General features: G+C 37.7%; 1 protein-coding gene across 7 annotated transcripts in view; it reads right to left on the minus strand.

Annotated features, from left to right (window-relative positions):
• Positions 1-27,482, minus strand: part of NRG1 (neuregulin 1) — a 566,300-nt gene that overhangs the window by 31,375 nt on the left and 507,443 nt on the right. For all 7 annotated transcript variants that reach the window (XM_055134907.1, XM_055134829.1, XM_055134749.1 and 4 more), the window contains one exon: positions 12,198-12,327. In XM_055134907.1, coding sequence (XP_054990882.1) covers positions 12,198-12,327 — 130 coding nt within the window. The remainder of the gene's footprint in view (positions 1-12,197; positions 12,328-27,482) is intronic.

Here is a 27,482-nt window from a genome sequence, read left to right on the forward strand (position 1 = left end):
ATTCACATTTTGGTATAATACTAAGGTCATGTGATAGTGGTATGCTTAAATTGGGAATCCCTTTATAGTTACTCTTTTGTTACAATTACATCATTAGCGAGAGCATTACAAATTAGATTAATTTTATCCAGTATCATGCTTTAAAAAATAGGACCCACCAGAAGACTTTTTGAAGCAAACATTACAGATGCGGAACACCCCACACCATGTTTTCTGAGAGCTTACTGACACCACAATCACATGTAAAGTGTGTGTAAAGTACCAACCTAGTATCACTTAGTCCCCATAACTCAAGATTTACATACAATCTTTTTTCTTCAGAATACATTGAAATAACACACTATATTTTTTGCATCAATAAAGTGTGGAGAAAAATACTCATTTAAAATTGAAATCGGGCCAAAGCAGATAACACTTACACACGGCTGACCAGGTTTGATCCCCAGCATCCCATATGGTCCCCCGAGCAGAGTCAGGAGTAATTCCTGAGTGTAGATCCAAGAGTAATCCTTGAGCATCACCAAGTGTGACCCCCAAACCAAAAATAAGTAAAAAAATAGGAATCTATTTTTATCATTTCTCTCGAAGGCAAAATTAGTGACAAAACTGTTATCAAGTATTGTGGGACATCTAATTTGTGAAGCATAGTTTAAAGACAGAGGAATATTTGGATGTTACCTCCATTAATATCTGAATAAATGTAGCACTATAGCACTGTTGTCCCGTTGTTCATTCATTTCCTCAAGCAGGCACCAGTAACGTTTCCATTGTGAGACTTGTTCTTACTGTTTTTGGCATATCGAATACGCCACAGGTAGCTTGCCAGGCTCTGCCATGTGGGCAGGATACTCTCGGTAGCTTGCCGGGCTCTCTGAGAGGTATGGAGGAATCAAACCCGGGTAGCCAATAAAATTCAAAATATTAATAACTTTACAATGATCATTATGAAAAGCTCAAAGAAGCCCTTTGAACTTTTCAAAACTTATGTGAAGGAGAATGGATAATTTTGGTTAGGCTATTTTACAGCAGTGAGTCACAGAAGATGAAACTAATGAAATTAAGAACTATGACCTGTGAAATGACTTTCTTGGGTCATTTCTCAAAAACATGTCACCCATATGCTACAGTAAGATTCCTTCTGAAGATAAAAAAAATACACGAGAACTTTTTTCACAAAATAACATCTGAAGCACATAGATTTTATTTTTTTGTATATTTTTGTAGAAGTATGGCAAATCCAAACAGATGTGTCCTATAATTAAATAGGATATATTTTATAATGACTATTTTATCTTACCTATTTATATTCATAAAAATTTAGATTCTTATACTGATCAGACAGCTTCTTTCAAACAACATGATATTGTATATGTAACCAATGTGTGTGTGTATATGTGTGTACGTGTGTGTATGTGTTTGGCTAAGAGAGAGTGATCAAGCGAGCGAGTGAGCGAAGGAGAGATGAAGAGAGAGGGAGGAAGAAGCTATATTTGAGAAAAATGTATATCTAAGGATTAAGAAATTAGTAAAGAGCAGATAAATAATGAATTCCTTAAGGAAAAGGACATATTTAACTTATTTTATTTAATTTAATTTTTTTTTTTTGGGGGGGAGAGCACAAGCAGAAATGCGCAAGGCTTGTGGCTCTGCACTCAGAAATCATCTTGACAAAGTTTGGTGGACCATTTGTGGTGCTTGGGGATTGAACCAGGATCTGTTGTGTGTAAGGCAAGTACCCCACCTGCCGAAGTATTCTCGGGCCAAAAGGAGGGCTTTGTTAAATAAGTGTCCTGGGAAGGGGGTGTGGCTCAAGGGCTAATGCACAGAGCTCTGGTACTGCATGGCCCTCATCCGGGCATGACCAGGACTGGCATCTACAATAACAGTGATTTAAAAATTGTCATTTAAGTATCTTGGATGCCACTTTAGATATCAGAGGGTCAGTAGGTAAAAAAGATAACAAAAAATCTGTAAATTTTCTAGTTTGTATCAACCTCTAAAATGATGCTTCTGAAACACGAATTATGGTGATTTTTTTGTCATAGATGATACAGAATATTTGGTATAGTAAGAGAATTAATATAAGCTATGCCCATCTCCTTTGCAATTGTCAGTTGCACTTGAAGCAGAACTATGCTTTTTCTGATGTTTAAATTAACTCAGTAGATAAATGGCCAGTTTAAATCCTTATCATTATTCTAAGGGTGGTTCACAGACCAAGGACAGCCACATTGCCTGGGGTTTTGGTAGCAGAAATGCAGGCTCCAGTTTAGACTTTAGTGACTAATAATAAGCATTTAAATAAGAGCCCCAGGAAACCTGTATGCACAGAAGTTTAAGATGTCCTGGGGTATTGACCTTGGAAGATGGGAGGTAAAATTCTCAATCTTTATTTCATAGTAATTTGCTCTTTGAAGGTGATTAACCTGTTTGGCACTATGCTACATGTTTTCCTTGGGACAAAATGGAGAGAATACTACAGGCTTCTAGATGACTAAGGTTCTGAAAGCTGTGCTCAGCCTAGCCAGTATAATCACTGTGTGAAATCCCCTGCATTATTTTAATGCATTCTCAGTCACAAGGACAAAACTCAATTAGTTAAAATATTTTTGATTTTTTTTTTCTTTTTGGCTCACACCCAGTGCTGCACAGGGGTTACTCCTGGCTCATGCACTCAGGAATCAGTCCTGGCAGTGCTCAGGGGACCATATGGGACGCTGGGAATCAAACTTGGGTCAGCCGCGTGCAAAGCAAACGCCCTACCCGCTGTGCTATTGCTCCAGCCCCCATTTTTCTGATTTTTTGATCGAATCAATTTCTAGACAACCACGGAGATAAAGCAGGTGGAAAATAATTATTTCTAAACAATTCAAGTGTTCAGCAGCCATAGTAATTATGTGACTTTTGTGGCCCTCCAGAGTTGTTTGTAAATCAAATCGAAGAGACCAGAAATTGAGATAGTTTCAGCAGAAGCAAACAGCAAGCTACATTGCGGAGGAAGCATATACAAATGACCTGATCTATTAAACTCTGATTAAATCTATGGAACTACCTCTTAAAGAATAGGGAGACTGTCTGGCTTCTGATATTTTTTAGTATTAGTATTGTAGGTTAAGTATGTGATTTATCACTTTTCTGGAAGATATGAGTATGGTAAATTAAATCTGATTTTGAACAATGTGCTTCGGAATAAGTCTGAACTCTTAAGAGTTTTATTTCTAAAAGGATCTAAATAATAATCAAGCCCCTTCTGTGCCCTGATGTAAATACAAACACACACATGCACATATACAAATTTCATTGATCAACTGATAATATTTCATTTTAGGACTCTTTATATGATATATAATACTTGTTCTTCTTAATAAGATGAAAATTCATAGTTTTATTTCCACTTCCCTGCTTATAGCTACCATCTTTCCCCAACTTCCTCACTCTGAATGTGGATTTTTCCTCACATTGCAGCCTACTCTGTTCTCTTTCATTACCCTTGATTATGTTTGAGGCCGTTAACTATCTTTGATCAGGGTGAATCTCTAAAACCCAATTCAGAGCCTGGTTCAAACAGTGTATATTAAACTAAGCAAAGAGTATCAACTGCAGTGTCCCAGAAACAATTGATTCATAAGAGACTTTCATACAGTTCCTTGATTTGCCAAATATATGATAATATCAAAACTTCTGTTTTTTTAATACTTATATAGTTCATAAGAGAATTGCTTTCTAGACACCTAATAATTCTTTAAAAGTAGTTTCTAAGCCATTTCTCATAGACTTTATCTCCAAACCAAAGCTTCAACATCGTGTTTAGAATTTGGAAAAGGCTCTATTAACTCTTAAGCAGTAAGTCTATTACCTCGAATTGAAACTCTGTTATCAAAATGCAAGTTAGGATACAATCCAGCTGATGGACCTACAAATCATCATAAAATTAAAACTTTTCAACAATAACCTCAATAAAATAATCTTGATATATGTGCTATGCATTCATAAAACCATGTAGTTCTGAGGCCAAATGAGAACCTGATATATTTTTGCATTGTAATTGGATAAATAATTTCCCATATTTTGGTGGAGATTCTAGACATATTTACAGATCTCCAAGAAACTTCTGACTATTTAGGGTTAGAAAATGAAGTAGTATGTGTCACTTCAAGTTTTATAACTTTGTCATTTTATAAACCATCCTTAGACATGCCATATCTCCCTTTATTTCTTTACTGTGTCACTTTTTATCAGGCTCTCCTCAGGTCAAATGAAAGGAGACAAATAAGGTCTAACATTTTAGCCTTATTTTTTCTTCCATTACTCATCATTCACAGAAAAATATTTAGTCTTCTCTAAAAAAACTAGTCACGATTACCCTTTTACTCTACTTCAGCACCATTAGTGGTGTTTCCTTAGTATTGCAACAACATCTGAAATAATTTCCTTAGTGTATGTATTTACAGCCAACAAAAAAATGGAAGTGCTCATGAATAGCTACTGAGGGATATCAGTGACTTGTATTAGGTGGTCAGGATTTCTGCTCTTATTCTGTACAAGCATAGTGTTAGCAGAGTGAGTACAATCCTCAAATTTGTGTTCTGTTTTTCCATAGTATCCTTCAGCCAATGCTGATTTTTTCTTGCTCCTTAGTCTGATCAAAAACTCTGTCTAGACCTTGCCCACTCACAGGCTGAGTATTTTTGCTGTACATTATTCTCTCCCAAATGTATTGTTGCCATTAGTAATGCATTTTTACAAAATGAATCTCATTCTGTTATCTATCTTTAAATGAAGATACATGCTTTTCTAATTTGTGTTTCAGTGTTCTTTACAGCATCATCTGCAAAAGACATTTACTTCTTAAAAGGCATGCATTCTTCATTAAATCACGTTAAATTAAAAATGTTCCAGTAACAATTATTTTACTAAGACCCGACTCTGTACATTGCCATCACTTTTTAGTTAGTGCTATCCCTTTTCTTTTTAATGATGACCTGGGGACTAGTTCTAAATACATGTGATACACAGAGCAGCCACACAGGACTCGCAGGTAAATAGAAATGGGAAAGGCTCACATTGACCCAGCTCAAAATGTTGCTTTCAATATCTGACACATATAATCTCCTTCCCGGCAGTGGCAATGTTTTATGAGTTAGCCTATCTTTGCTTGAACCCTGGTGCCCTTCCCAAATGCTGTTTGCACAGCTTGTTCTGAAATGCTCATCGGCAACCCAAACCCTGACCACTGTTTACCCTACATGATGTATGCCCAAGTTTAGGGTCAAACAATTGGATTGGATACGGGATCAATCTACATCCCCTACATCTCCTTGTTACTATGACACAATGACATATTGACCACTAATTTGTGGTTTGGTTTTCCTCTCTTGGGAATACCCTTCCCTGTCTCGCCAACTAACTTGTTAGAGACTCAGAACTTGATAGTTCTATTTACTCCACAAGTCTCGTTTTATAATGAAACATCTAAATTATTCACACTATACTTCAATTATACAATATAAACAATATAAAATAGAGGATTTACTTTAAATAGACTGTGCTTTCTGAGGTATGACTGTAGAACTCAGTCTTAATTTAGTCTCACTCTCTGTCTAGTTGAGACTCCTTCATTATTTTCTCTCAGCTTTTTATATATCTTTCACAGTACTCTTTATACCTAAAGTTTATCATTAAAAGGTTTGCTTTTCTTGGCAAGCTACTGAGAGTATCCTACCTGCACAGCAGAGCCTGGCAAGCGACCTCTAGCGTATTTGATATGCCAGAAACAGTAACAACAAGTTTCCCAATGAAGACCTTACTGGTGCTCACTCGAGCAAATCGATGAGCAATGGGATGACCATGCTACAGTGCTTTTCTCACTAGTATACATGACTCTACATTGACATGGATGGGCATGGTTTCACTCACCACTACACACAAGTATGTATAATCACAACTCAGGAGCTCAGAGAAATATGTGGCTGCTTAGCTGACTTTGGAAGAAACATAGATGCAAACTATTACAAACATTTAGTCAGCGCGCCTGAACAGGCTGCAGAGTTGCAGAGACAGGTTAGCATGCGGGGTGCCTGCCTTGCACTGGCTGATCCAGGTTGGAGCTTCTGCACTCCACATGGACTCACCGAAACCCAGAGGAGTAAGCCCTGAATACTGCTAATGTGGCTCCCAAAGAAAGAGAAGATGTGCCATCTGAAGAGACTGACGTCTAGATTAGTTCTGAAGTGGGTCACGGATTCCTCTCTAGACAGCTCTGGACCCATTCTGGGGGACCCGAGAATCCTTAAGTGTAATGACAGGAGAGTGGGTGTGGGGCTCTCATTTCATACAAAAGGCGGGTTTCCAGGGCGCTTCTGGAAGATTGTTTTTTTCCTTAAAAGGGGACAACAGGTCAAGTGAATTTGGGGATCACTTTTCAATTCTAGATCCAGACCCTATGAGTTTCAACTACTGTCACTAACTCTTTGGTATCTATTAAATGTTACAAGTTATAAGAACACTTATAGGCAAGTTACACACTCATTCTGAAAAAGTAACACTTTCAGGGTTGGAACTGGAGTTGGCTCCCTCCCTCCCTCCCTCCCTCCCTCCCTCCCTCCCTTCCTTCCTTCCTTCCCTCCTTCCCTCCCTCCTTCCCTCCCTTCTCTTCCTTCTCTTCCCTTCTCTTCCCTTCTCCTCTCTTCCCTTCTCCTCTTCTCTTCTCCCCTTGTTTCTTTTCCTCTTTTCTCCTTTTCCTTTCTGGACTGAGTTTGCATATAGCCAGAACTGCTTAGGGACTACACCAGACGGGGGACTGGAGGGGCCACCGCAGTGCTGAGGATTGAACACAGGCTTTCTTCAGCTCATTGAGCTACCTCTCCGCCTCAAGCAGTCTGTTTTAGTGGCCTGAAAGTTCTGACCCAACATCTACTGTCTATTCGAAATACGATGAGTCTACAGGGCACAACTATGACTCTGTACTCTCATCCTAGTGTTTAATAATGTTAATCTAATATTAATTAGTAAAAGTGACACTTTTCATAATTATTATATATCCTAGCACAGCGGTAAGGTGTTCACCTTTCACTAGGCCAACTCATGTTCGATTCTTCCACCCCTCTCAGAGAGCCCGGCAAGCTACCAAGAGTATCCCGCCCGCACGGCAGAGCCTGGAAAGCTACCCGTGGTGTATTGGATATGCCAAGAACAGTAACAATAAGTCTCACAATGAGAGACATTACTTGTGCCCGCTTGAACAAATCGATGAGCAATGGGATGACAGTGACAGTGACCACAGTCATTGGACTGGAGCGATAGCACAGCAAGTAGGGCATTTGCCTTGCACATGGCTGACCTGGGTTCCTCTGTCCCATTCAGAGAGCCCGACAAGCTACCCAGAGTATCCCGCCCACACGGCAGATCCTGGCAAGCTACCCATGGTGTATTCGATATGTCAAAAACAGTAGCAACAAGTCTCACAATGGAGACGTTACTGGTGTCCGGTCGAGCAAATCGATGAACAACAGGATGACAGTGCTACAGTACTACCATAGTCATTAGGAGTATGCAGAAATTTTATATTATAAGATGAACTTTGTCAAATGTCCTTCATTCTCTCTCTCCAACTTAACCCATCCTCCAGAGTTCTCAAGCCTGAATGAAGCTATCTTCTCTAATATTTGGTGTATTTGTGGTGTCATCCTCCTGTTAATATGACTCCCTACTAGTTTTTACTATGTCCACATTCCCTTTGCCTTCATAAACTCACTCTCATGGTGTTCCTTCCAGAAAGGAGCCACTGAAGAAATGATTACTAAAGAAATGATTATAACAATACCAATGCCTACTGGAAAGTTGACCACTTCTATACAGTCTTCTCCAAATACTGCAGGATTTTATTTTGTTTTTGGGCTATACTCGGTGGGAGTAAAACTGTTGGGAAGAACAGATATGCGAGAACTAAAATAGGCAAAAGCTAATTAAAAAATATATACAATTTTGTGTTCAAATTATCTGTTCCTGTGGACCACTTGGTGATATAGGGGCCAGTTATTTTTCTCATCTTGTGTAATCTGCAATTGTAACTAATTTTCCCCAGTACAAATTTAAATTACTATTGAGAAAAGAGCAATACAAAAGATGAGAACCAGTACTGAAATTCCCAGAGAGTCCCAGGGGTAAGGGCAACTGGCCAGCCATGCTCTCCTTGGAGAAGTGTTTAACTGTAGTATGGCTAATCCAATTGGAACACCTTGTTCTACACAAAGACCTAAGGGATTTGCTGTCAAGTCTTCTATCTCAACTCCCAAGAAGACAGCACTGGATTAGGTGACCAGAGAGCCTACTTGGAAACTTCCATACCTGTGGTGATTCTGAGTCATGTCTTTAGACAAGAATCCAGCCAGTTCTAAATGATATGTCTCATGCTTCAGCAATGTTTGCTCTAGACAGAAGCACCATATGGAAACTATGAACTGGTTTCATAGAAAAGACTAGGATGAGTCAATGCGATGTTTTAATGTTTCTGCTTCTATTCAAGTGGTCTGGTGAACAATCTATCATCTTCAGATGAAGTATATTATGTTTTTGTTTCAATTCTGAGTGCTGATTATTACTGCTAAACTTTTAACATAGGGATTTTGAAAAAAAAAAACAATTTTATTGAACACAAAAGGCCTTTTATTTATTTATTTATTTAGACAGCAAGCAGATATCCAGTTCTCTCAAAGAGAGAATTAGTATATCTAGTCTTGCTGGATTTACAATAAAGACAAATTCTAAAAAGAGGAAAATTATCAGGATCATGCTGTCAGCATTTTTGTTTTCTTTAAAAAAAAAAAGGGGGGGGGCACATTGGTAGTGCTCAAGGGTCACTTCCGGATTCTGGACTCAGGGATCAGTCCTGGAGGTGCTCAGGGGAGCACAGGTAGTGCCAAATGTCTAACCTGGGTTGGCTGTATAGAAGGTTATGTGCCTGAACAGTTGTAATATTTATCTAGCCTGAAACAGCCAAGATTTTTTTCTCCAATAAGAGACAGTATTAAACTTCTCTTAGTTTGCTAAGTTTACTTAGTTTACAGTACTTAAACAGCAAACCTGAAAAATTTCAATTGCCAACAATAAATATTAAAAAATAAAATTATGATGTCAATTTGCTGAGACTAGAAGACAAGAATAACGCACTGATAATTAGCTTGGGGATATAGGCACCTGGGCTCGGGCAGCATCTATGCACGCTTCCTTTGCTCGAGTGCGCTTTTATAGTATTTTCCCAAGCCACCTCACTAGGTTAAGAGTCTGTCCTAGGGTGGTTTCCAAGGGGGTAGAGTTTGTAATGGTTGATGATACTCTTTGAAATTCCTTTTCTTAGCTTTGTTCCTTCTGGAGGTTCTCTCAGAGGGGTCCAGCCTTCTCTGGGTCTCTGAAAAGTCCTAATAGGCCTTAGGTCCTGTGTCTGCTTTTGGTAGCCTGGGGGTGGGTGGGGGTTTCCTATGTACCTGACCTACCTACATCAATAGGTTTGCTAGTTTAATAATTATTAGAACAATAACGAGCATTTTCCTTTAAGATTAAAACAACATAGAACAAGTTTGCTTTTTCTGGATTGCCTTAAAACACAATGAGAAATTGCATGGATAAAAACAATTACAGTTATTGGCACAATGCCCAAATGGAAGAAACAGCACTTATGCAATTACTTGTTTTGTATAGGGTGTGGGAGGGCTACAGACTAGCTGAAATTAATATGTGGAAAATAGCTGCACTGGTTCCTTAGAGGTACTCAGGAACTATCATATGTACTCACTCAGCTTATAAATCTCTTCAATGACTATGATGAAAAATGATCATGTTTCATTATTATAATTAAAACATAATGCTCCATGCTTTACTAAATAAGTGAAACTATGAGAAATAGATAATAGGCACAAGGAAAGGAATTTAAGGGACTATAAAAGGGACTATAATTTGTCATTTTTCAAGGAGATTTATTAAAATAAAATACTTATATGACAAAGATTAGACATGATTCTCCCAAATAAAAATTTTAGGAGATTTATTCTTTACAGAGTATAATTCTCAGTTTCTGATATTTCCTATATTTTTTTAACCAGAGAAAACCTCGTAAGAAACTCTGACAAACATGGGGTTACCCTGTTTATGCTATATTCACATCCAGTTTGCTGAACCAGGCCAATTTTATTGTTATGTCCTAGGCACTTATAAACCAGAAAGAAAAATAAAATCTATGAAAACTGTTAAGACTGTAAGTGGTGATCATATCAAAGAATTCAAACCTAGGAAATTTTTTCCCTAACATATTCTTATTACATCTATTTTATCTTGGCTGTAACTATTACCTTTATCTGTGGTACAGTTATTTATTCATTTGTTTATGTCTGGGGCCATATCTGGCAGTGCTCAGGCCTTACTCCTGAATCTCCCATTCAGGGGTGACTCTTAGTCATGTTCAGGGGAAGACTCTTGTGGTGCCAGGGATCAACCCTACCCTGCCATATGTGAGGCAAGCTCCTAATCAGCCGTATTCTCTCACTGGCCCTGGTAATGCTTTATAAAATTGAGAATAAAAATCTATCTGCTCATTCCTAGTCTTTCATTCACTCAAACAGGTCATATTTACTTGTATAGATGTGTCCAATAATAAAATAAAAAGCTATCAAAAGCTAAACAACCATTAGTGTCTTGGGGCTACTTCTATACTTGAAAGAAAATAGGGGGCACTGCTGAAGAGGACCCTGAAACCACTTCCAGTGTTTGGGGGGGCACTGGATTCACAGACAGTATTGCTGTGGGGCCATCACTGCCATACTGCAATGCTAGTGGGGGTTGTGGTACACTGGGTTAAACTCAGGGTCTGTACACGCTAGACCTGTGCTTTACAACAGCCTCTCTGTCTACTTGCACACTGTTAAGAGAAGCCTTTAGAGGACAGGAAGTCTCTGTTCAGGTGTCAAAGCCCCTGAGACTCTAGAGAGAGCCCACCTATAACATCAATGGAGAAACCAAACCATTCTACAAAATGGCATTTCAGTCTGGTGTTAGGATTTTAAAATGTGTTTCTTAAGATGCATTTTATGACTTACAAAGTGTCCTTTGAACTAATACACAAACATGTGTAAGCTGTTTCCATGATGTTTAAAAAGGACAGCCTTGCTAATTATTATGTCTTTGTTTTTATTTTGCTACGTGCTCTATTAGCTCAATTGGTTGTAAAACTTGCACTTCTTTGTCTACGCAGAATTTTTTTTAAATGCCCTTCTTTTTTTCTCATCTAAGACAAAGATGAGAATAATGAGACACAATTATTGGTCCACTGCAAAATAAATTTGTTTTGCATCATTTCAACGAGACATTATACATCTTTCATCACATCCACTTATATAAATATACATACTACACAGGCTAAATATTAAAGTAAACAACATGCAGGGTACAATAAAAAAGTGTTTTAAATGAAACCTACTAATTTTAATTACAGGATTTAAATACTTAATGCACTGATAACATTACTATTTTATTCTGCCTGTTTAGAGAGAATAAATATGATACATCCTAATGGGGCTTAAATTTCTTTGGGTCACTGGCACTAGTGAGTGACATGCTAAATACAACTATAAGTAACAGCAGCAGATGAAAGAAGACTGTCTTCTAAATAATATTACACACACTAAATGCATCTCCAAATAGGTGCTTTACTTTTTTCCCATTAGCAATATCAACATAAATTCCGTTTTTGAAAAATGGTTAAAAACACTCCGCTAATGCCAAGCGTGACAGATGCACCATAAAGAGTCTTCTGCCCTGCAGGTGCATTAATTCGTCTTACTCTTTTTGCAGGTGATCACTGGGGTAAAAAGGAACATTACCTTACAATTTAATTCATACACTGGATGGAGAAGTAGATTTCAATAATGTTTTATGCCTCTTTAATATCTGTACATCTCTTGCACATGACAACAGGGAAAATCATAAGGAATGTAACTTTATAAATATGAAGGAAAATAAATATCACCGAAGAAAAGCAAAAAGTAATTCTAGATGCAACAGAGGAAATGACAAATCAGCGAACTTTTCAAAACAATGTACAAATAAGAAGATCATTCAACAGCATGCAACAAAACCATCAAAGAAGCAATGGAACAGTATGAGGTGTGAAGCAGCCCTGCACATAAGCCACACAGAGAATTTCTTACTTGCACATGTATCTTGAGGGGTTTGAAAGGTCCTTCACCATGAAGCACTCGCCTCCATTCACACAGAAAGTTTTCTCTTTTTCTGCACACTTCACAAGATGGCTTGTCCCAGTTGTAGATGTAGATGTAGCTGGATAAAAGATAAAGAAAAGATAAGGATTATCTCTTGCCCTTCTCAGAAAACCAGTAGTCTTAAATTATTTTAATAAGAGTAGATATAAGGTATAGAGGACTTCATTAAACATACAAGCTTATAAAATGATTGTAAGTTTATTCTCTGAATATAATTAATTAGGATAATATGATGGGACAAGATGGCAGAACAGGTAAGGCAATGGACTGCTAAATGGAATAAGATTATACAAAGGTAAGTGATATTAAATTACCTTATAATTAAATAGGAAAAGGACTAAATGTTTTTCATAACCAATATTTTCTCTTCTAAGGAACTTGATTAAGAGATAATAAAATATTATGAAGTAAATACATTTTCCAGAAGACTCAGAGAATGATAAAAAGAAAGGTCAATTTCATTTTAGATATTAATTTTTAATGACAACTAATTTTTTATTTTGGAAATCATTTTATATATGCTAACTTTATATATCTTATCCATAACATGTAACAAAAAATACAAGGTTTTTTTTTTGCTCTTAGTGGAAAAATGTTCCATTAGGATTTAAATATATATAAAAGAATACATATTTACATACATATCCAGTTTCATATTATTTAAAACTTCTACTCTAATTTCTACCCAGAAGGACACTCTTGAATGTCTGATTTTTCTCACATTTTTGAGGAAATGGAAACACTCATGTTGCTTCAAATGTAGAATAAAGTGCTAAAAATTTTTCCAATTTTGCATGAAGGGTAGGAACAAGTTTAATTTTGATTTTCTGTACCTTCATGTGTTTAAATTAATAATTACTGCCAAAAACTAAACCTGAAAACTATGCCCCCACTCTTGGATCCATGGATTCAGCCGAGCCAAAGCTATCTGCCCTGGGACCACCATGGCAAAATGTACCAGAACTTCTTCCTACTTACATCACCGATAACACTACAGGCAACACTTAGTCTCAACAAAAGCCAGTTTTATTTACATTACTGATATTACTAGGATGAAAAGCTAACCAATGTCAAGATAGCATAGATTCTATGTACTATATTGGAAAATAAATAAATCTCTACACAAATCTTTTTCTTCTTCAGTGACTCATTCTTAGTGATTTTTAATAACTGGTTTCTTTATCCATTTCTGTTTTATTGTATACATGCACAATTCAGATGTTTTGACCCAATATGTGTGATTTTCTTTCTGCCTTTCTTTTTCACTTTCTTCAGAATTATAGCTTGGGCTTTGATCTTAGTCCAAATTTCTCCTCAGACTATGCATGAGTTTTATTGGTTAGAATGTTCAGCCTCTGATTATTTAGTTTCTGAGTCTTTCTTGCCTCTTATCCTCCTGTCTAAGGCTCGTCTTTGAACCATTTCACTGTTCTCAGCAGGGTTTTTCTGAGTCACAGCAAAGGGCAGTCAAAATCACTTGCATTTTGGAGACTGTTCTGATCCATATCTCACCTGTCACTAGCTTTGAGTCATTGAACAAGTCATTTAATCACCCAGATACTCAATTTTCTATTTACAAAGTAAGGGGTAATAGTACTATTATAGGATTTTATTGTGATTATAAATAACCTAGGTAGAATAATTGGCACAAAACTGGCACTGAAAAAAATAATAGCAGTTATTATTACTGAGAAAGCAAGGAACATATTTATCAGACAAAAAATTGACAATGGAATGGAAATACAGTGATTTCAAAGAGGTATGCTATTTTAACTCATTATTGTGTATAATTAACAATTGTATTTTTTTAACACCCTATCAAGAGATCCTTTTTAAAATGGATTTCAAGATATCCTTTGAAGGTTTACCAACATATGAAAGGAACTAAGGAAAGAAAAGAGATGATTTAATCCTCTATTATCAGCTGTACTTAAACACTTTTACAGAAAGAAGTAAATGTAATTTGGGTAATGTGGTCTGTCAAACACAGGGTAGCAATATTCCAATGACAATGAATCTCAACATAAAATCTTAAAACCTGTTTAAGTCAATGGTATGTATTAATGTGCTCATATGTGGAAACCATTTTTTGTTTTTTAATATATCAGGAGGAAAACTGCCTTAAATGTTGAAGAGTTTGTGTTTAAGACTTTTATGTGCTGACAGGATTTGGTGGGATAATGTATTGGGCAGGGCCACTTGGATCTCAGGTGACAGGCTGAGTGGACCACCTGCAGAGTGCAGTCACCAGCCCTTCCAGCAGGGGACCTGTGATCCTAAAGCAGACTCCAGTAGCCTCTGAATCCCTGACACGTTGTTAATAATTTCCTAAGCTAAGGAGCAAGCAGTGCACCAGGTCCTTCAGAACAAATTCTGAAGCTTAATCTAGAGCAAGAAAACAAACATCTCCTCTGCTCTGTTCCCCTCCCCCCCCGCCAACTCTATATAGTTTTCAAGATAACAGTAAATATCAGTAAGGATACAAGCACAAGACATACACATCACATCTCTGCCTTTGTACAATCACTTTCTGATCTTGTCAGAAATCATTATGATTTTAAATCTCATGTTTAAAATGGAAGAAACTTCTTGTCAAATGTCCTTTACATATAGCACCATTGTGACTTACTCATTAAAAAAAATGCAGATCGTTAGCCGAAAATAGGGTTAGGGTAGCTGAGAGTAAAATGATTTTTGAGGAAAAGAAGCAGCAGCTCATTCACATAATCATCAACTATCATGCCTATTCCCTTTAACCATTAAACAGCAGCAAAACCCAAAAATGACCACAGGGGTGGAAAGCAGCAATTAACTGCCAGGCGAGGAAAGGTAGACGCGGACTGGGTACAGCTGTTTGAAAGCAACAGCCAAAGACAGGCATACACTGAACCTAGGAAGGAGATGGCGATATGTGCACATTTCAGATCTCTTCCAGGTTTCCTTTCAATCCCCTAAGATGACTGCAGTGCACTGCGAGTCCCACGCAGTGATGGGTTTTGCAGTGCTGGCCTTTCTCTTTGGCATAGCTGTTATGCTAAGTCAGTTTCCACTGGGCAATTCTGCCAGAAAATTTAAAAGAAAGACAAAACAATTACTTCAACTAAACTATGAAAGCCTTCTTTCTGGAGGAGCGGAGAGGAGTTTATCTGAGGTAAAGCCAGAGGGTTTGTAGGATGCCTTTCAGTGTATAAAATATGACCCTCAGAGTTGTCCATGGAGGCAAAGGAAATAGATCTCATTCAGTGCTTACTAAACCTTACCTCCCTGTACTTTTCTGGGTCTACTCTGTCCTAATTTGGAATTTTGTCATGTGGTGGTTACACACTGAAGAGCAATTAGGAATACTGCTAAATAGGACTTCACTAATTTTTATTTCAAATATACTTTTCTTTTATCCCGAAAAGCATTTCTTCAGTATGTTAACAACTGTAATATCATTGAGAAAAAGATACAAAGCAACATCTTATTATCAGAAAATGCACTTTAGTGTGCATCACTTTTGATTTTTTTTTTTTTAATAGTGATGGGCCTGGAGCAATAGCACAGAGGGTAGGGCATTTGCCTTGCATGCAGCTGACCCGGGTTTGATTCCTCTGTCTCTCTTGGAGAGCCCTGCAAGCTACTGAGAGTAACCCGCCCGCACGGCAGAGCCTGGCAAGCTACCCATGGTGTATTTGATATGCCAAAAAAAGTAACAAGTCACACAAAAGAGACGTTACTGGTGCCTGCTCGAGCAAATCGAAGGGCAACGGGACGACAGTGCTATAGTGCAATAGTGATTTGACCTGATCATCACTGAGAGACTCAAGAATTTTCTGACTTAAGCCAAGACTCTGGAGGCTAAGACCACTCTTTGTGTCCTTTCCAAATCCTGCACCACACCACCGGGGCAAGGCAATTTAGTGTGTCTTTAACAAGTCAGTGGGTTCTCTCGCCACGTGCATTTGATGGCCACCAGCTCTTCCCCAGCCTGGCCTGCAGCCTCCGCCAACACACGAAGGAGGGCCCAGGACCGCCAAGCTAGTTGATGATCAGCTGCTGTTTTTTCCATTCTCCCCTATGCCTATTCCAGTCTCACTGAGAACCTGACTTCAGAATTACACTGTCCCACCCATCATGCCTGTCGCCTGCATTCCCCATGCTAGTCTCCCTGTGCCCACTCTCGCTGCCTTTGTCAAGAATCCAACCACCCAGACTGGGGGTAGCAACTACACACAGGTGAGGTGGCACAATCAACATATGAAAGCCCTTTCTTGTGGGGTGGGGGAGCTTCTTCTAGGACAAATTCTTATCCAGAAAGGTGAAATACAATCTAGGGGTGCATTTCTCTTTTCCTTAGTCTAATAACTATTTAAATCACTGTCACTGTCATCCCATTGCTCATCGATTTGCTCAAGTGGCACCAGTAACGTCTCCATTGTGAGATTTGTTACTGTTTTTGGCATACCGAATACGCCACAGGAAGCTTACTAGGCTCTGCCCTGTGGGCCGGATAGTCTCGGTAGCTTGCCGGGCTCTCCAAGAGGGACAGAGAAATTGAACCCAGGTCGGCCACGTGCAAGGCAAGTGCCCTACCTGCTGTGCTATTGCTCCAGCCCAACTATTTAAATATTCATCTTAATTCTACTTCTTAATAATATTAGTCATTTTATATAAACACAGTAAGAGATATATTAAGCTTATAGGGTAGCTCCCCTGGCTATAGATTCCAGACCACAGTCCTCAGGACAGATTAGTCCTTCCTAATCACTTGTAGGATCCTTGTTCAGTCACTTCTATTTGGGTGATGACAGAATTTGTCCATGACTGTGCTCTTAACTCATTATTAAGTTTTATGTCCCATTTCGATGTCAGGGTAAATCCAGTCCCTTTGTCGGGACCCTGCTTTTGGGGTGTTAGGGACTAAGGGCAACTGAGGCTTAAGTTGAGTAAATTTCAGAAATGCCCAGGAGTAAATATTATTTGGAGTCAATTAACTCCCAAGTTACAAAAGCATAGCATTAACTATCTTCCTGTGTTTATACAAAAAAAGACATTGCTCTAAAGTAAACTGCAAAGGACATAAGGGAAAGAGAAAAGCAATATTTCACTTACAAATACAGAATCCAAAGTTCTTAGGAAGATCTGACCTTCAAGTCACAGGGTCTGATTTGGGGATGTAGTGATAAACAGATAGAGAAGCAGAGCAGAGAGAAGTTAAAGATAAACCTGAAGGAATGGGAGTGCCTCGAGGAGCACCAATAAACCTCAACTTCCTGCGGCATTGGAGAAGGGACAAGCAAATGTTACCCTACACATTAGGAATTTGGATCCTCGGATATCATCCTCTTGACCACTACTTCTGACACCATTCTCTAACCACAAGTCCCACAATGATGAAATGGCTGGAACTGGAGGCAACCAAAGAAGGCAGAAAACTTGCTGAAAGCATGAACCTATTACTGGAATATGACTGAAATGTAATTATCATAGCCTCCCTCCTCTTCCATCACACATCTAAGGCTTTGAGAGTTCCAAAGATACCATGCATAGTGTAAAAAGGCAGATGAACCCAATGCCGAGAAAACTACACTTAAGACTCAGACTTGTCCTGGAAATGCTCCTCTGTCTTCAGAAACATTCATCTCTGTCCTAAGAGAAGTCTTAATATAACCAGACTCTGTGCCAGCAGGAGAAACTCTTAAGTTTTCTCTTATTCTTTTTTTTTTTTTTAGTGTATGTGCTGAAAGTTGAACAAAACTTTCTTTTGGCTATGTCTTCTCCTCAAATTATTTTCTGTGATAAAGGCCAAGAAGCTGGAATCTAAGCAAATCGGCAATGATAGTTTTCCTGTTTCTGCAAAGACCATAATCTCACTGGAGCCTGAGGAGAGTGGCTGCCCAGTGCAGGATAGAGCAGGGATTAGTGCCCAAGTTGAACAGAGCAGGTGAAACGCAGGCGCAACATGGCAGCAGCCTTAGTGAGACTGGACCTTAGTGTCCAAGTTGGGAGGAGCTTATGCAGACTTTTCACTAGGCCTAATGCTGGCATCCTTCTGTATTCTCACTTTCGAGTTTGCCTTCCCAGCCCCCCCCCCCCGATTTCTTTTTCTTCCTTCCTTCACACTGTAATATTATGCTAAAATTAATGGAGTTTAAGAAAGGAAAGACTGAGAACACTTCTACCTAAACAGAGTTCTTTAAATATCCAAGATATATAAAGTAGAGATTGTAGTGAGATAAAGTGGAACAGTAAGATCCTTGGCTCAATTTCCCCTGTTACTAGTTATGTGACTTGTTCAGGGGCAAAAATCAGACATCAAAGAGTTGTTGCAAAATTTGATAAAAATGCCTGTCAGTTGTAACACTGCACACAATCATATAACACTCCTACTATTATTAATGGCATGGATATAGAATGATGAGAAGAAAAAACATTTTTGTGTAGAGTATAGGTTATATAAAATGAAGTGTCAGTGGTTTCTCAGTAAATATTCACTCTATAAAATGCCAAGAAAGATTCTAATTTGGAATGTTCCCCACTGACTGTAAAGTATTAAATAAATATCAATTATCTATTATTTCAAGTCTATTATGAATACTCCTCTATAACTGTAACCACCCCTGCCGTGTGGGTATCCCACCCGCACTGCAGAGCCTGGCAAGCTACTCGAGGCGTATTTGATATGCCCAAAACAGTAACAATAACGGGTCTCATTCCCCTGACCCTGAAAGAGCCCCCAGTACGCCATTGGGCTATACTATCACACGACAGTGATAAATAGAGACATTACTGGCACCCGCTCAAGCAAATCGATGAACAACGGGATGACAAATGACAACTGTAACCACTAAATTTGCTGATACAATTAATGAATAAGCCTAATTAAAACGTTTATCTTTGATACTCCTAACCAAATTCTAAACATTCTGACTTAAACAGTTATTGCAACCATTTTAACACCGCAAAATAAAATGATAATGTGATACCCATATAGATCATAGGAAAAGTTTTTTGTTTTATTACTGAACATTCTGGTAATCACATTCTACTGAAAAGTTTTGCAATACAGAGGGATAAAAAATCAGGAGTAATCAAGTGTTTTTGCTGGTTACTGGGTATTTTCCAAACAAAGTACACATTACTTCCTGCAAAATGTCAGATGTTTTCTGTTCAGAACAGGCTAAAAAGAAAACAATGTGGAGGGATGGCTTGCCATCTTGCTTGTTTTAAGTGGTGGTTTTTTTTTATCAGTGAAGGAGACAGCACCAGCAGACCAAAACCATTACACAAATGCAAATTGCTGATAAGAAACCATGCTATTCTTCTTTGACAATTAGCAGGAATTAGCATGAGGGTGTAACCCATGAAGAATCTAATGATCCTGTCCCCCAGAGTAAATGCACCCTTATCAGCAGTTTTCAGAACCATCAGTGATTTAACTTGCATAACATTAAAGAAGTTTACATGGCTCCTCAATGAAAGTGACGAATATGTATGTTTCAGCATGTGATCATCACTTGCTATAAGAAAGTAAAGAATTTTTAAAATCTTACCTGTGATATTTTCAAAACATTCATTTAGAGACGTGCATGCTTCTTTGCTCACTGATTTTCCAGTTTGAAAACAAACTGAAATTATTGATCTTGCTTGGAAAATAGGTCCTCCATAATAGAAGCCCTTTCAGCTCCTACTGGGAAAAACGCTTGGGAAAAGAAGGCTCTGGAGCAGAAACCGTGTGGGGAAAAACTGTACTGCTACCTACAGTGGCTTCTCCAGGAGCACAGGGAATGACAGAGCTAGACCCAGAACCACTGTCATTACGGGTTAGCTTTTCTTTTCTTTGTGAATAGAAAATCAATCCATTGCCAACAGGTGTTTTTGAAAAGGGTAAAAATAGGAAAAGAGAAGTAAAGAAACCTGTACTGACTTGGTTTTATAGTAGTATATCATATTTTAAGGGAAGTATGAGAGCTGTCACAAGACCCTAAATGGAATCAGAACTTTCTAGGGTATAATGAGAGTATTCCACTGCATTTCAAGCTTGGTCAATAAGCTTGAGACACTGAGTTGTTCCTAGAGAGTGTCTCAAAAACAAACTCAGGCCAAAGAGCAAGGGAGATGGACTGGGTTATGTTAAAAACTCAGATCGGGGACATATTTAAATAAGATGATGGACTAGAAAGATTCTTAATATATACTTTTGCATTTTACTTCATATTTTAAAAAGAGGTACAAATGGTCTCAAGAGAATGATTCTGTGATGTTTACCAAAATATTGCTAGCAAAGAATTCACAAAAATACACCAGGGAATGCTACTCAAGGTCACACAAGTGAATTAGGAAATGTGTATTTTTTGTTTCATTAAATGTACTTCAGGGCTGAATCAGGTTAATAAGAATGCCTTTAGATTCCTCTCTCTCCTACCAGATCTCTGGGCTTTCCCTAATATTATTTCATCCTTCTTCAGCAAAATGAAAAGTGACCTTTGGTGTTTCTCCTTATAGAACAAATTATAATTTTTGTTGCAATAATGATCTCATTTGCAGCTAAACACAAAGCAGATCACAAAGTTCCCAGCAGTTGCTAAGCAAATGATTTGGTATTCATTAGATAACATTATCCTTAGAAAAATAAAATTGTCAAGAAAGGTTATTATCCAAACATAAAGGTTGCTATTTTTTGACAGTGTACTTCACTCATACTACAGCCTCAATTCGGTGTCCTTCAACTTACAGTCTCATGTCAGTGACATAAATGATTATAGGATGAAATAGCACTTTTTAAAAAGAGAGAGATCTCTTATAATAGTTATTCTTGATGGGGAGGAATAAGGAAGTGGTATTTTCTTCACAACACCAATAATCTTTTTTAGCTAAGAATCCAACTCCAGATTCTTAGCTAAATACAGTTTTGCGATGTATTTTCTATTAATCACTGGATGTTTCATGTAAGTATACAATTTCCTTTGCCAGAAGTCCACAAACTTTTAAGCTGTCATTCAAATCTTTTCTCATCAATATCCATCCTAAATGAGCACAATCCATCTAGGTTACAAAGCAAATATTAGCATTTGACTGGCTTAATCTGATATATTTATAGCTCTCCAGCTAAATGGAGATGGCACATACTTTCTGTTATATTCTCAGCACTTTCTATAGATATCAGTTTAGTTGGCAGAGACATGTTAATGTCAAAAATGTTACACTGTCCCTTTTCAAATTAGTCAAAAGTTTTGAGCATAAAACTAAGCTAAACAAATAAAAAGAGAATTTGATTAAGAATTCATTCAAAGAGTGAGTGAAATGACCATGTGATATTTAATGACATAGGTTAATTTTTCATCAAGTAAACGAAATCTCAAAAAGACAGAACCTCTGAAGTAAATTCACTACCTTATTCAAAAGACTAAAAATATCAAAACACATAAATAAATAGCAGCCATATGGTCACTTCAATAAACATCAAGTCAAAATTCGATGGGATTTAATATAATTTTCTATATGACTGTCATTCATACATGGACAAATCAAAACTGACTTTAACTAAGCACCCAGATGGTTAAATTTACACAAAATACATACAGAACATGTTAATGACCTCTGGGGGCTCAATCAGCAAAAACTGGATGACAAAGGATATTATAAGAATAAATAATCTCTTAAAAAATATAAAGAAGAAAAAGACAAGGAGAGCAAGAATTAGAGAAAGGGAGTTAAAAAAAGAAAAACCTAAAACAAACATTTAGAAAATTAGGTTATATATCAACCAATCATGGCATGTAAAATTTATTTGGACTCACATTCAAACACAACCATTATAAATGTATGATATTTATGAGGAAGTGTTTTTAGAGATTAGATAATAAATATTACTAAGGAATTATCATTAATGTGTCAAATGCATTATGGTTTTGTTAAAAATGGTTCTTATCTTTTAGAAATATATATAAAATGAAATATTTATACATTAAATGATAAGATGTCTGGGATTTGCTTTTGAACCGTATGAAGGAAGGGAAGTATGTGGTAACAAAGAAATTGAACACTGCTAAAGTGGATGTTGGCAATGTGGAGATTCATTATACTATTCTTTGTACTTGCTTATGTCTAATATGTATAAAATTTGAATGCATATTTGGAAATGTTTAAATATATGCTTTCAATGTTTAAAAATTTTAAATGCAAAATATCAGTTTTAAGTTTTCCAGGATATGTCTTTATTAAGTAGAACTATGCGTTCCCAAACTTTCCAGTTTTGACCAATAACCGAAATCATATTTAACAAATCTGGAGTGGGAATTTCTTTCAGTGTTAAGAATAAGCCAACATGATGTCTACCAATGTTATTTAACATTTCTTTGAAAACTCAAACCAGAACTATAAGGTGGGAATAGAAACGTGGGCTGGACTAGTAGTATAGTGGGTAGGGCTCTGGCATTACATGGGCTCAATCTCTGGTCCTAAATATGGTTCCTGGAGCCCGCCAGGAGTTCAAAGCCAGGAACAAGCCCTGAGCACCCCTGGGTGTGTGGCCCCCAAACAAAAAATGAAAGAAATATGGTATAGAAAGCTGGTAAACCAATCATTATTTGAGGATGACATGAATGAATGCCAGTATTAATAGAGAGGGGTTGGAGGGACAATATGGGGATAAGGCACTTGCCTTGCATGCTGACAACTTGGGTTTGATCCCCAGAATCCCATATGGTGTCCTGAGCCCACCAGGAGTGATTCCTGAGTGCAAAATTGGGAGTAATCTCAGCACCAGTGGGAGTAGCTCAAAAAACAAACAAAAAATCAACAAAAAAAGAAGGAGACTAATATTCACAATAGCCCATAAAATATAAGTAAATTGGTCAATGAACTATGAATCAAATAACAAATAAGAATAATAGAAAATATTTTTAAAGTGCTACATATTAAGAAGGGAAATTAGGTCTGGGTTGGAGGAGAAAAAAAGCATTCCATTTACAAAAAAATAACCTGTAGAGGTAGAAAATTAAAGTCAGGTTCAGTAAAGATAATAGTTCAGTATGACTAGTAGACAAATTAAAATCTAAATCTAAATACACTTATATTTATAATTTATATAAAGTTGTGAGTTAATGAAAAATAGTAATATACCTTTATCAGAGTCTGACAATCAATTGACAATCAATTAATAAGGCATTTGTTTAAAATATTTATTTGTATAATTGATATCACTGTATCATTGTCATCCCGTTGTTCACTGATTTACTTGAGCAGGCACCAGTAACATCTCTATTACACTCAGCCCTGAGATTTTAGCAGCCTCTCCTTACTTGTCTTTCCCAACAATTGGAGGCTCTTTCAGTGTCAGGGGAATGAGACCTATCATTACTGTTTTTGGTATATTGAATACGCCACAGGAAGCTTGCCAGGCTCTGCTGTGCGGGCAGGATACTCTCCGTAGCTCTCCAAAAGGGAGAACAAGGCTATTAGATGTCACTTTGCGGCCATGCGCTTCCAGGAGCTTTGTCTTATAGTCTCTGGATGTTGGTTGTTGGTGGGATTACACAGCACTGAGGGCATGTTGTGAGTGTGGCTGCCAAGCTACTGGAAAATGTGGGGTCTGGGTGGAGAAGGGTGTATAATTGGGTATATAAGTGATAATTAATGTTAATCTAAAGATGATAAAGAAAATTAGGTTTTGGGGCCAGAGAGAGAGGGGCTAGCACACAGTCCTTGCCTTGCATGTGGCACACACCAATCTCAGGTACCACATCTGTCCCCAAACATACCAGAGTGATCCCCAAGCACAAAGCTAAGAAAAGCCCCAGAGAAGTACTGGGTGAGCTTTCCATGAAAATGAGAAAAAATTGTATTTTTTCATAGGACCACAATCAGCAAAATTAACAGTCTATTCTATAGCCTTTGAATAAAGCATAGATGAAGAGAATTGAGAAGCTTTTACAAAGGCCTAGGTGAGAAAGGGAGATCGAGTAAACTGGCAGAGTAATGAGGGACAAAGAAAAGGGATTTTATCATTCAAGGAATAATATGACTACACATTAAAAGCAGGCAGGAGCTAAGTAGTCTGTATGTATTTTGTTCCTTGTATTGTACCCCTAAGATGTTAGAATTGATTAATATGTATTTTAACGTTTAAAAACTACTCTTTATACCATATAGGGAGTACTTTGCACATTGAGGAATGACAGAGGTGGACCTACTGTCAATATTCAATGGTAAGTCAAGTTAAAATTTCCAAGTCACAGTCAAGAATGCACAGCTGAGGGGGCTGGAGAGATAGCACAGCGGGTAGGGCGTTTGCCTTGCACGCGGCCGACCCGGGTTCAAATCCCAGCATCCCATATGGTCCCCTGAGCACAGCCAGGGGTAATTTCTGAGTGCAGAGCCAGGAGCAACCCCTGTGCATTGCCAGGTGTGACCCAAAAAGCAAAAAAAAAAAAAAAAAAAAAAAAAAAAAAAAAAAAAGAATGCACAGCTGAGAGCATTTTACTTTGACTGTCCCAGATACTTGCTGATATGAAGAAACCTTCTGAGACTAGATAGCACCAGAGCTGACTAAAATTCTAAGTTAAAGGACAGTCAAAGCAGAGATGGGAGGATCTTTATAACATAAAACAATTTCTGACAAATATTTTAAGTAACCTAAACTTTCAGTATTTTGTATAAGCTTGCTCCCATAAAAGCGAAGAGAAAAATGGGACTAGGTCACAGATGCAATTTTCCAAGTATTCCAACTGTGAGCTAGGTCTCTTTGATCAGCAGCTCTGCGAGGCAAGAAGCCTAAATAATGTATCTTGAAATGCCACCTTTGTAGCTCTTAAAGCCTGGTTTGCACTTTGCTAACACACCATTTAGCTCAATTACTGCAATTTTATATTTTTATGTTGGTTGTGACATAGATTCTGTTTCCAAAGCATTACATGTTTCTCAGTGTGGCCAAAGGTTGCTGCATACAATATAGTAAGAGTATGTTCAAATTCATGAATCTTGTTCTACAACACTGGCATAATTGCAGTCCAGACATCTGCCCAGCACTGCCAGTAGTTCCTTATTCCGAGGTCTGGTGTCAGAATGGAGACTATCAGTCCCTGTAACATGATGTGTTGTTAAATGCTGCATCAGCACGTTTTAGGTTCCTAGTATGAATTTTACATAATAAAGCAACACACGAAAATCTGATTTTTTCAAGTGAATTAGTCATTTACAAATGACCATTGTGAACAGAAATAAAAAAATCACTTCAAGAAACACATCATCTTAAATTATTCACCCCAGAACACTATTTCCTTTTTGCTCTGCCTACAAAAAGGCTGGATGGTCACATACTATTTAAGTTGTAGCACGTTTATTTCTCTGACTATTTCAGTCAGAGATGAAAGAATCAGTGGAGATACTAATAAATAGGCAATCGCTGTTACTTTATAGGAACTTAACAAAAGCAAAATAATGTTGGGGGCTGGAGAGACATAAGTGGGTAAGGCGCTATCCTCACACGGCCCAGACATGCCCTCCCAAACCACAGATGATCCTCTGAGCAGAAGTGACCACTGAATACAGAGCCAGGAATAAGCCCTGAGAGGGGCTGGGGATGAGCCCCAAGTCCCAAAATAAAACAAAATAACCTTGATAGTATGTATTTGAGGAAACATTTCTTGTAGTTGGAGATATGTGCATTGCATTTTAGTATCATTATGTGATATAGCTATTCTAGAGAGATAATTCAGTTGTTGGAAAAACTCAATGGAAAGCATACTATGAACAGTTAAATAAACAAACAAAAAAGGCGTGTAGAAACATAACCTTAGAAAGGTAAAACACAGCATTAGAAAGAGTGAAAGTTAAAGCTTTACCCGCACTTTCCTGGCTATTTTCCACACTAAATAGGAATAAATTTCTAATAAATTTCTAAATAGGAATAAATAAATAAATAGGGATAAATTTCCATAGAAAGGATGTTAGCTATCATTTTTTCTTTCCCCCAATATTCAATGTGAACTAATAAAACCCCCTACTGGAGCCATAATAATTTAGAGTGGTTGAGGTCTTTCCTCTTTTTTTTTTACTGTTGGTAATTTTTTAAAATAATTTATTTATTTTTAATTAGCGAATCAACATGAGGGTACAGTTACAGATTTATACATTTTTGTGCTCATGTTTCCCCCATACAAAGTTCGAGAACCCATCCCTTCACCAGTGCCCATTCTCTACCACCAGTAAACCCAGCATCCCTCCCACCCTCCCCAGTCGCGTCTCTCCCCACCCCACACTGCCACTATGGCAGGGTATTCCCTTTTGATCTCTCTCTCTGATTAGGTGTTGTGGTTTGCAATAAAGGTGTTGAGTACTGGGAAGTATTAGCAATAGCCATCAGGCAAGAAAAAGATATTAAGGGGATTCAGATCGGAAAGGAAAAAAATCAAGCTCTCACTATTAGCATACTATATGATACTATACCTAGAGAAGCCTAAAAGCTCTAGTAAGAAACTCTTAGAAAAAATTGACCTGTACAGTAAAGTCGCAGGCTATAAAATCAATACCCAACAATCCATGGCCTTCCTATATGCAAACAATGAGACAGAGGAAAGGAACATGAAAAAAGCAATCCCGTTCATAATAGTGCCCCAGAAAATCAAATACCTTGGAATCAGCTTAATTAAAGAAGTAAAGGACCTCTACAAAGAAAATTATAAAACGCTACTCCATGAAATAAAAGAGGACATGAGGAAATGGAAACATATCCCCTGCTCATGGATAGGGAGAATAAACATTGTCAAAATGGCAATACTCTCCAAAGCATTATAGAAATTTAATGCGATCCCTATAAGGATACCCATGTCATTCTTCAAAGAAACGGATGAAGCAATCCTGAAATTTATATGGAACAATAAACGCCCACGGATAGCTAAAACAATTCTTGGGAAAAAGATGATGGGAGGCATCACCCTCCCCAACTTTAAACTCTACTACAAAGCGGTAACAATTAAAACAGCATGGTACTGGAACAAAGGCAGAGCCGAAGACCAATGGAACAGGGTGGAATATCCCCACACACAACCTCAAATGTATGATCATCTAGTCTTTGATAAGGGAGCAAGAGATGTGAAGTGGAGCAAGGAAAGCCTCTTTAACAAATGGTGCTGGCACAACTGGACAACCACATGCAAAAAAATGGGCTTAGACCTTGACCTGACACCATGCACAAGAGTCAGATCAAAATGGATTAAAGACCTCAACATC

The sequence above is a fragment of the Sorex araneus genome, chromosome 1 (genome assembly GCF_027595985.1).
Source record: "Sorex araneus isolate mSorAra2 chromosome 1, mSorAra2.pri, whole genome shotgun sequence".
Lineage (NCBI taxonomy): Eukaryota > Metazoa > Chordata > Mammalia > Eulipotyphla > Soricidae > Sorex > Sorex araneus.